The following is a 12252-nucleotide window of genomic DNA, read 5'->3' as shown; positions in this document are numbered from 1 at the left end:
CCAGGCACTGTACTAAGCGCTGGGGTGGATACAAGCAAATCGGGCTGGAAACAAGCCCTGTCCTACGTGGGGCTTACAGTCTCAATCCCCATTTTACAGTTGAGGTGACTGAAACCCAGAAAAATGAGGTGACTTGCCCAAGGCCTCACAGCAGACAAGTGGTGGAGCCGGGTTTAGAACCCAATCAATCAATCAGTCAATCGTATTTACTGAGCGCTTACTGTGTGCAGAGCACTGTACTAAGCGTTTGGGAAGTACAAGTTGGCAACATATAGAGGCAGTCCCTACCCAACAGTGGGCTCACAGTCCCAGACTGAGCCCCTTCCTTCCTCTCCTTGTCCCCCTCTTCATCCCCCACATCTTACCTCCTTCCCTTCCCCACAGTACCTGTATTTATGTATATATGTTTGTACAGATTTATTACTCTATTTATTTATTTTACTTGTACATATCTATTCTATTTATTTTATTTTGTTAGTATGCTTGGTTTTGTTCTCTGTCTCCCCCTTTTAGACTGTGAGCCCAGTACTGGGTAGGGACTGTCTCTATATGTTGTCAACTTATCAATCAATCAATCAATCAATCGTATTTATTGAGCGCTTACTATGTGCAGAGCACTGTACTAAGCGCTTGGGAAGTACAAATTGGCATCACATAGAGACAGTCCCTACCCGATAGTGGGCTCACAGTCTAAAAGGGGGAGACAGAGAACAGAACCAAACATACCAACAAAATAAAATAAGTAGGATAGAAATGTACAAGTAAAATAAATAAATAAATAAATAAACAGAGTAATAAATATGTACAACCATATATACATATATACAGGTGCTGTGGGGAGGGGAAGGCGGTAAGGCGGGGGGATGGAGAGGGGGACGAGGGGGAGAGGAAAGAAGGGGCTCAATCTGGGAAGGCCTCCTGGAGGAGGTGAGCTCTCAGCAGGGCCTTGAAGGGAGGAAGAGAGCTAGCTTGGCGGATGGGCAGAGGGAGGGCATTCCAGGCCCGGGGGATGACGTGGGCCGGGGGTCGATGGCGGGACAGGCGAGAGCGAGGTACAGTGAGGAGATTAGTGGTGGAGGAGCGGAGGGTGCGGGCTGGGCAGTAGAAGGAGAGAAGGGAGGTGAGGTAGGAGGGGGCGAGGTGATGGACAGCCTTGAAGCCCAGGGTGAGGAGTCTCTGCCTGATGCGCAGATTGATCGGTAGCCATTGGAGGTTTTTGAGGAGGGGAGTGATATGTCCAGAGCGTTTCTGGACAAAGATAATCCGGGCAGCAGCATGAAGTATGGATTGAAGTGGAGAGAGACACGAGGATGGGAGATCAGAGAGAAGGCTAGTGCAGTAGTCCAGACGGGATAGGATGAGAGCTTGAATTAGCAGGGTAGCGGTTTGCATGGAGAGGAAAGGGCGGATCTTGGCAATGTTGCGGAGCTGAGACCGGCAGGTTTTGGTGACGGCTTGGATGTGAGGGGTGAATGAGAGAGCGGAGTCGAGGATGACACCAAGGTTGCGGGCTTGTGAGACGGGAAGGATGGTAGTGCCGTCAACAGAGATGGGAAAGTCAGGGAGAGGACAAGGTTTGGGAGGGAAGACAAGGAGCTCAGTCTTCGACATGTTGAGCTTTAGGTGGCGGGCGGACATCCAGATGGAGATGTCCTGAAGGCAGGAGGAGATGCGAGCCTGGAGGGAGGGGGAGAGAGCAGGGGCAGAGATGTAGATCTGGGTGTCATCAGCGTAGAGGTGATAGTTGAAGCCGTGGGAGCGAATGAGGTCACCAAGGGAGTGAGTGAGTGAACTTATACTTCCCAAGCGCTTAGCACAGTGCTCTGCACACAGTAAGCGCTCAATAAATATGATTGATTGATTGATTGATTGATAGAAGGGGGAGACAGATAACAAAACCCAAGACATTCCGACTCGGAGGCCTGTGCTCCCAGGCCTACGCCGTGCTGCTTCTCTAGCCCCACGCTGAGATGGCAGTGCCTAGCGCTGGCAATGGAAATGGAGCATTCCCAGGAATGGCAGTGTGGGCTGGAAGCACGGTTATTATTATTAATAATAATATAGAGAAGCAGCGTGGCTCAGTGGAAAGAGCACAGGCTTTAGAGTCAGAGGTCATGGGTTCAAATCCCAGCTCCGCCACTTGCCAGCTGTGTGACACTGGGCAAGTCATTTAACTTCTCTGGGCCTCAGTTACCTCATCTGTAAAATGGGGATTAAGACTGTGAGCCCCCCGTGGGGTGAGCCCACTGTTGGGTAGGGACCGTCTCTATATGTTGCCAACTTGTACTTTCCGAGCACTTAGTACAGTGCTCTGCACACAGTAAGTGCTCAATAAATACGATTGATTGATTGATTGACAACCTGATCACCTTGTAACCTCCCCAGCGCTTAGAACAGTGCTTTGCACATAGTAAGTGCTTAATAAATGCCATCATAAATATATATATATGTATATGTTCATAATAGTAACTGTAGTATTTGCATAGTACTTGCTAAGCGCTATGTGCCAAGTATTGTTCTAAGCCCCGGGACAGATCAATCAATCAATCATTCGTATTTATTGAGCGCTTACTGTGTTCAGAGCACTGTACTAAGCGCTTGGGAAGTACAAGTTGGCAACATATAGAGTATGTATATATATATATATATACATATATATATAACTGTATATATGTATATATGTTTGTACATATTTATTACTATTTATTTATTTATTTATTTTACTTGTACATATCTATTCTATTTATTTTATTTTGTTAGTATGTTTGGTTTTGTTCTCTGTCTCCCCCTTTTAGACTGTGAGCCCACTGTTGGGTAGGGACTGTCTCTATATGTTGCCAATTTGTACTTCCCAAGCGCTTAGTACAGTGCTCTGCACATAGTAAGCACTCAATAAATACGATTGATGATGATGATGATATAGAGACAGTCCCTACCCAACAGTGGGCTCATCAGGTTGGACACAGCCCCTGTCCCACAGAGGCTCATAGTCTTAACCCCCGTCGTACAGATGAGTAACCGAGGCCCAGAGAAGTGAAGCGACTTGTCCAAGGTCACACAGCAGACACGCGGCAGAGCCAGAATTAGAACTCCCCAGGCCCGTGCTCTGTCCGTCTGTCCCACCCCATCTCTCTCCCGGGGGCCAAGGCCCGGGTCCTCGGCCAACACGCCGCCCGCCCGGCCCATCCCGCCCGCGCCATTTACCTTTTGATGCTGGATTCGAACTCAGTCCTTTGTTTGCCCAGATCGGCCTGGAGCTCCGTGACCAGGCTCTGAAGGGCCCGGGAACAGAGGGCGGAGTCCCTGGAAGGCCCGACGGAGTCGCCGGCCTCGCTGGTGCCCACGCTGCTGCCGCAGGCGTCCAGCCCCTCGCTGCTGGTGCGGCCCAGGTCCGCGGACCCCCCGGCGGGGGCCCACTCGGTCCGCAGGGAGTCGCAGGCCGAAGAGTCGCTGGCGCGGCAGGCCGGGCAGCTGCTGATGGAGTCGCCGGCGGAGATCTCGCAGGAGGAGGCCGACCAGGCGGTGGCCGCCACGCTGGGCGTGCTCAGGGAGAGGCCGACCGCGGGCACGTTGTCGTAGGTGGACAGCCGCTGGGCCGAGCCCGAGTCCTTGCCCCGCTCCCCCGTGGAGGTCCGCCGGTGACCCCGCAGGGAGGACAGCCCGTTCATCAGCCAGTTCCCGCCCGAGGAGGCCGGGGCCGAGACGTCCAGCGTCGAGCTGCCCGGCTTGGGGCTGAGCGAGCGGGCCCCGGCCTGTCGGAAGGAGTACTTCCAGTGGGGCAGGGTCTGCCCGCGCTTCCCGGGGCTGGTGGCGGGCCTGCCCAGGGCGGCGGCCGTGGCCGCGTCCAGCGAGGCGGCCCGGGGCGCGGGCGGAGGGCCGGCCCCGGGGCTCGACGCGCCGGGCTCGGACGGGCCCTCCTCCCCGCCTTCCTCGGAGATCCACTCCACGGCGCTGCGCTGGGACCCGCCTTGGCTGCCCTGGCGCGGGGCGGGCGTGGGCACGGCCGAGGGCACCGCCGTGAACAGCTGGCTGTGTTGGCTGATCAAGACCGTCATCAGCTGCTGCACCAGAGAGGTACCTGGGGGCGGGGGGAGAGCGGTAGAGAACGCAGCTGATTTCCCCCAGATCAATCCATCATCATCGATCGCATTTATTGAGCGCTTACTGGGTGCAGAGCACCGTACTAAGCGCTTGGGAAGTACAAATTGGCAACATATAGAGAGAGTCCCTACCCAACAGTGGGCTCACACTCTAAAAGACCATCAGTCTATCGATCCCCCCTATCTGGTGAGTGTCTAACAGCGGGCCGCCCCTCTACCTGGTACTTGTCTCTCTCGGGGCCGAGTTCTTGCTCCTGCCTTCCCTTCTTCTAGGAATATAATAATAATAAATATGGTATGGTATCTTCTATCAATCAATCAATCGTTTTTATTGAGCGCTTACTGTGTGCAGAGCACTGTACTAAGCGCTTGGGAAGTACAAGTTGGCAACATAGGGAGACGGTCCCTACCCAACAGTGGGCTCACAGTCTAAAAGGGGGAGACGGAGAACAAAACCAAACGTACTAACAAAATAAAATAGAGTAGATATGTACAAGTAAAATAAATAGAGTAATAAATATGTACAAACATATATCCATATATACAGGTGCTGTGGGGAAGGAAAGGAGGTAAGATGGGGGGGATGGAGAGGGGGGCGAGGTGGAGAGGAAGGAAGGGGCTCAGTCTGGGAAGGCCTCCTGGAGGAGGTGAGCTCTCAGTGGGGCCTTGAGCAGTAGAGACCACAGCTGATTTCCCCCAGATCAATCCATCAGTCTATCGATCCCCACTATTTGGTGAGTGTCTAACTGCAGGCCGCCCCTCTACCTGGTACTTGTCTCTCTCGGGGCCGAGTTCTTGCTCCTGCCTTCCCTTCTTCTAGGAATATAATAATAATAAATATGGTATGGTATCCTCTAGACTGTGAGCCCACTGTTGGGTAGGGACCGTCTCTATACGTTGCCAACTTGTACTTCCCAAGCGCTTAGTACAGTGCTCTGCACACGGTAAGCGCTCAATAAATACGATTGAATGAATGAATGACTATTTCTTATGTGCAGGCACTGTACTAAGCTCTGGGGTGGATACACGCAAATCGGGTCAGACACAGTCCCTGTCCCACGTGGGGCTCACAGTCTCAAACCCCATTTTACAGATGAGGTAACAGGCAAAGAGGAAAAAAAAATGATGGCATTTATTAAGCGCTTACTATGTGCAAAGCACTGGTCTAAGCGCTGGGGAGGTTACAAGGTGATCAGGTTGTCCCACGTGGGGCAAACAGTCTTAATCCCCATTTTACAGATGACGTAACTGAGGCACAGAGAAGTTAAGTGACTTGCCCAAAGTCACCCAGCTGACAACTGGTGCTTAGTACAGTGAACTGCACAGAGTAAGCGCTCAATAAATACGATTGAATGGCGGAGCCGGAATTTGAACCCATGACCTCTGACTCCAAAGCCTGTGCTCTTTCCACTGGGCCACACTGCTCCTCTTCAAAGGTCTTCTGAAATACCACCTCCTCCAGGAGGTCTTCCCTGATTAACCCATTTCCTCTAGGAGGTCTTCCCTGATTAATCCGTCTCCTCCAGGAGGCCTCCCCTGATTAATCCACCTCCTCCAGGAGGTCTTCTCTGACTAACCCCTCTCCTCCAAGAGTTTCTCTGATCAATCTCATCATTCCCCACTTCCTGCCCCTTCCATGGCCACTAAGCATTTCAGTACTTCCTCCCCATCTCCCCGTCAATCAACCAATGGTATTTATTGAGCACTTGCTGTGCACAGAGCACTGCACTAAGGGATAGAATTGGTGGACAGGATGCTCACCCACAACGAGCTTACAGTCTGCAGTCTACACTTCCCGACGTATCTTTAAACTCTGTTGCTTTCCTCTAACCCGTAACCCGTAGGAGGCCTTCCCAGACAAGCCCCTTCGTTCCTCTCCCCCTCGTCCCCCTCTCCATCCCCCTCATCTTACCTCCTTCCCTTCCCCACGGCACCTGTATATACGTTTCTACATATTTATTACTCTATTTATTTTTTATTTTACTTGTACATAACTATTCTATTTATTTTATTTTGTTAGTATGTTTGGTTTTGTTCTCCGTCTCCCCCTTTTAGACTGTGAGCCCACTGTTGGGTAGGGACTGTCTCTATATGTTGCCAAATTGTACTTCCCAAGCGCTTAGTACAGTGCTCTGCACACAGTAAGCGCTCAATGATTATGATTGATTGACTGATTCTATTAGCACCCATCTCCCCTGTTAGATGGTAAACTCCTTGAGGGTAAGGATCACATCTGCTAATTCTACTGTATTCCCCCATGTGCTCAGTACAGTGCTCGGCACAGGCGAGACACTCAGTACCTACTTATGAATGACTGACAGTTAATGGACAAGGACTCAGTAGATACCACAGAGAAGTAGCCTGGCTTAATGGAAAGAGCAGGGGCTTGGGAGTCAGAGGTCATGGGTTCTAATCCCAGCTCCGCCACGAGTCAGCTGTGTGACTTTGGGCAAGTCATTTACCGCCTTCCCTTCCCCACAGCACCTGTATATATGTTTGTACATATTTATTACTCTATTTATTTTATTTGTACATATCTATTCTATTTATTTTATTTTGTTAGTATGTTTGGTTTTGTTCTCTGTCTCCCCCTTTTAGACTGTGAGCCCACTGTTGGGTAGGGACTGTCTCTATATGTTGCCAATTTGTACTTCCCAAGCACTTAGTACAGTGCTCTGCACATAGTAAGCGCTCAATAAATACGATTGATGATGATGATGATTTAACTTCTCTGTGCCTCAGTTCCCTCATCTGTAAAATGGGGATGAAGACTGTGAGCCCCTTGTGGGACAGCCTAATTGCCTTGTATCTACCCCACCACTCAGAACAGTGCTTGGCACATAGTAAGCGCTTAACGAATACCAGCAAGCCGGTTCCAACGAATACTAAAAGGGACACCCACCGACCCCCACGGCGGGTCGGCCTAGGAAGATTGGGACCGTGAGCCCACTGTTGGGTAGGGACTGTCTCTATATGTTGCCAACTTGTACTTCCCAAGTGCTTAGTACAGTGCTCTGCACACAGTAAGCGCTCAATAAATACGATTGATTGATTGATTGGGCCCAGGAGAACGGGTGGCCATACGGTGGGAGTTAAAGGAACGGGGCTTTCCTGTGGACGAGCTGTTCTCTGTCTCCCCCTTCTAGACTGTGAGCCCACTGTGGGGCAGGGACCGTCTCTATATGAGAAGCAGCTTGGCTCAGTGGAAAGAGCGTCGGCTTTGGAGTCAGAAGTCATGGGTTCAAATCCCGGCTCCGTCAGCTGTGTGGCTTTGGGCAAGTCACTTCACCTCTCTGTGCCTCAGTTCCCTCATCTGTAAAATGGGGATTAAGACTGTGAGCCCCCCGTGGGACCACCTGATCACCTTGTAACCTCCCCAGCGCTTAGAACAGTGCTTTGCACATAGTAAGCGCTTAATAAATGCTATCATTATTATTTTGGGGAAGCAGCATGGCTCTCTGGAAAGAGCACAGGCTTTGGAGTCGGAGGTCGTGAGTTCAAATACCGGCTCTGCCAACTGTCAGCTGTGTGACTTTGGGCAAGTCACTTAACTTCTCTGGGCCTCAGTTACCTCATCTGTAAAATGGGGATTAAGACTGTGAGCCCTCCACAGGACAACCTGATCACCTTGTAACCTCCCCAGCGCTTAGAACAGTGCTTTGCACATAGTAAGCGCTTAATAAATGCCATCATCATTATTATTATTATTGTTATATGTTGCCAACTTGTACATCCCAAGTACTTAGTACAGTGCTCTGCACACAGTAAGCGCTCAATAAATACGATTGAATGAATGAATGAATGGAGCAGGGAAACTAGATGATCATCAGGAAGTCTCCTTACCTGTAGACACCGGGCCAGATATCTATGATGAGGAAGGATGCTTGGCAAGGAGGCCAACCATCAATTACAGGAAATAATCCCATAATTGGGGTTACTGGGAAACGGGGGCCCCTTCCCGTCACCCGAGCACCCAGCTACTCAAGAAATTTGCAAGCTAAAGCAAATTTAGGGGGTAGGAAGTTTAACCACTTTGCCTTCAGGGAGAGAGCTACCAGATTGGGAGATCAAAAGGGAATTCCTTTTGAGGGAAGGCATCTCCCTCCAGCAAAGGGTTGCCTCCCTCTTAGTGAATGGCTGCCTTCCTCAATCTAAGGCACCTCCCCCTAGAAACTACAATGGCCCTAATTAGGAGTGAATTGGAGTGAACTCACCATTTTTCTCCCAGCCTCGGAACAACTGGAGAGGTGGTGATTTAATCATTATTTCTGAAATGCTACTACCTTAAATTTCACTAAATTAGTAAAAGGTAAAAGCCAATCAAATACAAAAGTCATCTTGATGTATTTGGAATGATAAGTGAATCTGACTGGGCAAACCAGAAGCAGCGTGGCTCAGTGGAAAGAGTGGGCTTTGGAGTCAGAGGTCATGGGTTCAAATTACTACTCTGCCAATTGTCAGCTGTGTGACTTTGGGTACGTCACTTCACTTCTCTGTGCCTCAGTTACCTCATCTGTAAAATGAGGATTAAGACTGTGAGCCCCCCGTGGGACAACCTGATCACCTACAATCTGATCCCGACCAATGAATCTCAGCCTACTCAGCGTGGCTCAGTGGAAAGAGCATGGGTTTTGGAGTCAGAGGTCATGGGTTCAAATTACAGCTCTGCCAATTGTCAGCTGTGTGACTTTGGGTAAGTCACTTTACTTCCCTGTGCCTCAGTTACCTCATCTGTAAAATGAGGATGAAGACTGTGAGCCCCCCGTGGGACAACCTGATCACCTTGTAACCTCCCCAGCGCTTAGAACAGTGCTTTGCACATAGTAAGCGGTTAATAAATGGCATTTTTAATATTACTGACTGATCGACTTGCCAAGAACATAATAGTAATTTGTAACAGTTTAAAAACCGCGTCTTCATTCATCCTCCCTCCCATCCCCACAGCACATAGGTATCTATCTGCATATATCTGTCATTTATTTATTTATCTATTTATTTATATTAATGTCTGTCTCCCCCTCTAGACTGTGAGCTCGTTGTGGGCAGGAATGTGTCTGTTCTTTTATTGTACTCTCCCAAGTGCTTAGTACAGTGCTTTGCACACAGTAAGTGCTCAATAAATATGACTGACAATGAATGAATGAATGAAAGTGTGATCCTCTCCCCCTCGTCCCCTCTCCATCCCCCCATCTTACCTCCTTCCCTTCCCCACAGTACCTGTATATATGTATATATGTTTGTACATATTTATTACTCTATTTATTTATTTATTTTACTTGTACATATCTATTCTATTTATTTTATTTTGTTAGTATGTTTGGTTTTGTTCTCTGTCTCCCCCTTTTAGACTGTGAGCCCACTGTTGGGTAGGGACTGTCTCTCTATGTTGCCAACTTGTACTTCCCAAGCACTTAGTACAGTGCTCTGCACAAAGTAAGTGCTCAATAAATACGATTGATTGATTGATTGACCAATGAATCTCAGCCTACACAGCTTCTCCATACGGATGAATTTGACCTGTCTGCTCTTTGCCCTAAATTATTGTGCTTCAAGCTTACTGGGGCACTGTACCGACTACCAAAGGTCTGCTCACACGCTGGGTTCACAGACAGCTGGGACCCCCATCTCCCGAGCTTCCAGCATAGAGAACCCAGGAGTCCCCAGTGCCCGTTTTTTTTTTTTTTAAAGGCATTTATTAACGCTTACTATGTGCAAAGCACTGTTCTAAGCGCTGAGAAGGTTACAAGGTGATCAGGTTGTCCCACGGGGGGCTCACAGTCTTCATCCTCATTTTACAGATGAGGTAACTGAGGCACAGAGAAGTGAAGTGACTTGCCCAAAGTCACACAGCTGACAATTGGCGGAGTCGGGATGCGAACCCATGACCTCTGACTCCAAAGCCCGGGCTCTTTCCACTGAGCCACGCTGCTTCTCTAAGTGACTGAGTAGGATAGAGAGGGCCAACCTCCTCTCCTGGCAGCCTCTGTGAGTCTTGCTGAAATCTGAACTGCAGCTAGTGTCCTGAAATTCCCAGGAGATGCTAGATGATCCCACAAATAACTCCAGTGGGACAGAGCCCACTCTTTTAGACTGTGAGCCCACTGTTGGGTAGGGACTGTCTCTATATGTTGCCAATTTGTACTTCCCAAGTGCTTAGTACAGTGCTCTGCACACAGTAAGAGCTCAATAAATAGGATTGATGATGACAGAACAAGAAATTCGCTGACCAGTCAGAAGGATGGTTTCACTGAGCTTCAGGGCCTTGGCGTGATTCGGAAGAACAGCTCTTTATAATCAATCAATCAATCATATTTATTGAGCGCTTACTGTGTGCAGAGCACTGTACTAAGTGTTTGGAAAGTACAAGTTGGCAACATATAGAGACAGTCCCTACCCAGTCTAAAAGTCTACACAGTCTACAGTCTAAAATTGTGTGCTAAGGAAGATAGAACTTGGAATTATGCTTACGTGAAGTCCCTGCTCTGAGACAGATTAATCAGTCTAGAAAAGGGATCGGACTCATTCTTCCCCACTCTCCAATAATAATAATAATAATAATGGTGGTATTTGTTAAGCGCTTACTATGTGCCAAGCACTGTTCTAAGCGCTGGGGTACATTCAAGGTAATCAGGTTGTCCCACGTGCGTCTCACAGTTTTAATCCCCATTTTACAGATGAGGGAACTGAGGCACAGAGAAGTTAAGTGACTTGCCCAAGGTCACACAGCAGACAAGTGGCGGAGTCAGAATTAGAACCCATGACCTCTGACTCCCAAGCCTGTGCTCTTTCCACTGAGCCACGCTGCTTAATAGACTCTGTTGTCTGTGCACATTGGTAAAACCCTGATTTCTAAAACAAGTTCTGACAGGCTTGAGAATCTACCAATCGATCGATCATATTGATTGAGCGTATACTGTGTGCAGAACACTGTACTAAGTGCTTGGGAGAGTACAGTATAACGAAGTTAGTAGACATTTCCCTGCCTACAACGAGCATACAGTCTAGGGTCAGGAGTCAGAAAAAGAATCACTGTTACTTAGTACTGAGTTGCCTTCTGAGATGCAGGGATGAAGAGGAAAATGCTGAACATTTGCTGGCCTTCAAATACAAGTTATTGCTGGACTGTGGAAAGCAAGCCCTGAATCCACTGAGAACCCCTGCATCCAAAGGTTTACTAGTTTAGACTGTGAGCCCACTGTTGGGTAGGGACTGTCTCTATATGTTGCCAACTTGTACTTCCCAAGCGCTTAGTACAGTGCTCTGCACACAGTTAAGCGCTCAATAAATACGATTGATGATGATGATGATGATGATGGGATTTCAGGGCTGTGTTAATATGAAGCAGCATGGCTCAGTGGAAAGAGCCCAGGCTTCGGAGTCAGAGGTCAGGGGTTCAAATCCCGGCTCCGCCAATGGTCACCTGTGTGACCTTGGGCAAGTCACTTTCATCCATTCATTCATTCAATCGTATTTATTAAGCGCTTACTGTGTGCAGAGCACTGTACTAAGTGCTTGGGAAGTACAAGTTGTCAACATATAGAGACGGCCCCTACCCAACAGCAGGCTCACAGTCTAGAAGCGGGAGACAGAAAACAAAACAAAACATATTAACAAAATGAAATGAATAGAATAAATATGTACAAATAAAATAAATAAATAAATAGAGTAATAAATACATACAAACATGTATACATATATACAGGTGCTGTGGGGAGGGGACGGAGGTAAGGCGGGGGGAGAACTTAACACTTAACTTCTCTGTGCCTCAGTTCCCTCATCTGTAGAATGGGGATTCCCAAGCGCTTAGTACAGTGCTCTGCACAAAGTAGGCGCTCAATAAATATGATTGATTGATTGATTAAGACTGTGAGCCCCACGTGGGACAACCTGATCACCTTGTATCCCCCCAGCGCTTAGAACAGTGCTTTGCACGTAGTAAGCGCTTAAAAATACTATCATCATTAGTATTATTATTATGTAGGTGGCTTATTATGGTTATGATTATGTTAACCGCTAATGTTGACAGCACCTGGGGCTGTTTCACTTTCATAGGGAAATTTTTAAGCACTTACTAAGAACTGGGGTAGATATACGATAATCAGGCTGGACACAGTCCCTGTCCCTCATGGGGCTCACTGTCTAAGTAGGAAGG

The 12252-nt window shown here is 48.5% G+C and overlaps 1 protein-coding gene across 1 annotated transcript in view; it reads right to left on the bottom strand.

The window, feature by feature from the left end:
• The window catches only part of ARHGAP22 (Rho GTPase activating protein 22), a 372891-nt gene that overhangs the window by 17199 nt on the left and 343440 nt on the right, over positions 1-12252 (bottom strand). Inside the window, exon 8 of the mRNA XM_038743958.1 lies at positions 3205-4078. Coding sequence (XP_038599886.1) covers positions 3205-4078 — 874 coding nt within the window. The remainder of the gene's footprint in view (positions 1-3204; positions 4079-12252) is intronic.

The sequence above is a fragment of the Tachyglossus aculeatus genome, chromosome 3 (assembly GCF_015852505.1).
Source record: "Tachyglossus aculeatus isolate mTacAcu1 chromosome 3, mTacAcu1.pri, whole genome shotgun sequence".
Taxonomy (NCBI): domain Eukaryota; kingdom Metazoa; phylum Chordata; class Mammalia; order Monotremata; family Tachyglossidae; genus Tachyglossus; species Tachyglossus aculeatus.
Note: the sequence above shows the minus strand (reverse complement) of the source record. Positions and strands in the feature narration are given on the sequence as shown.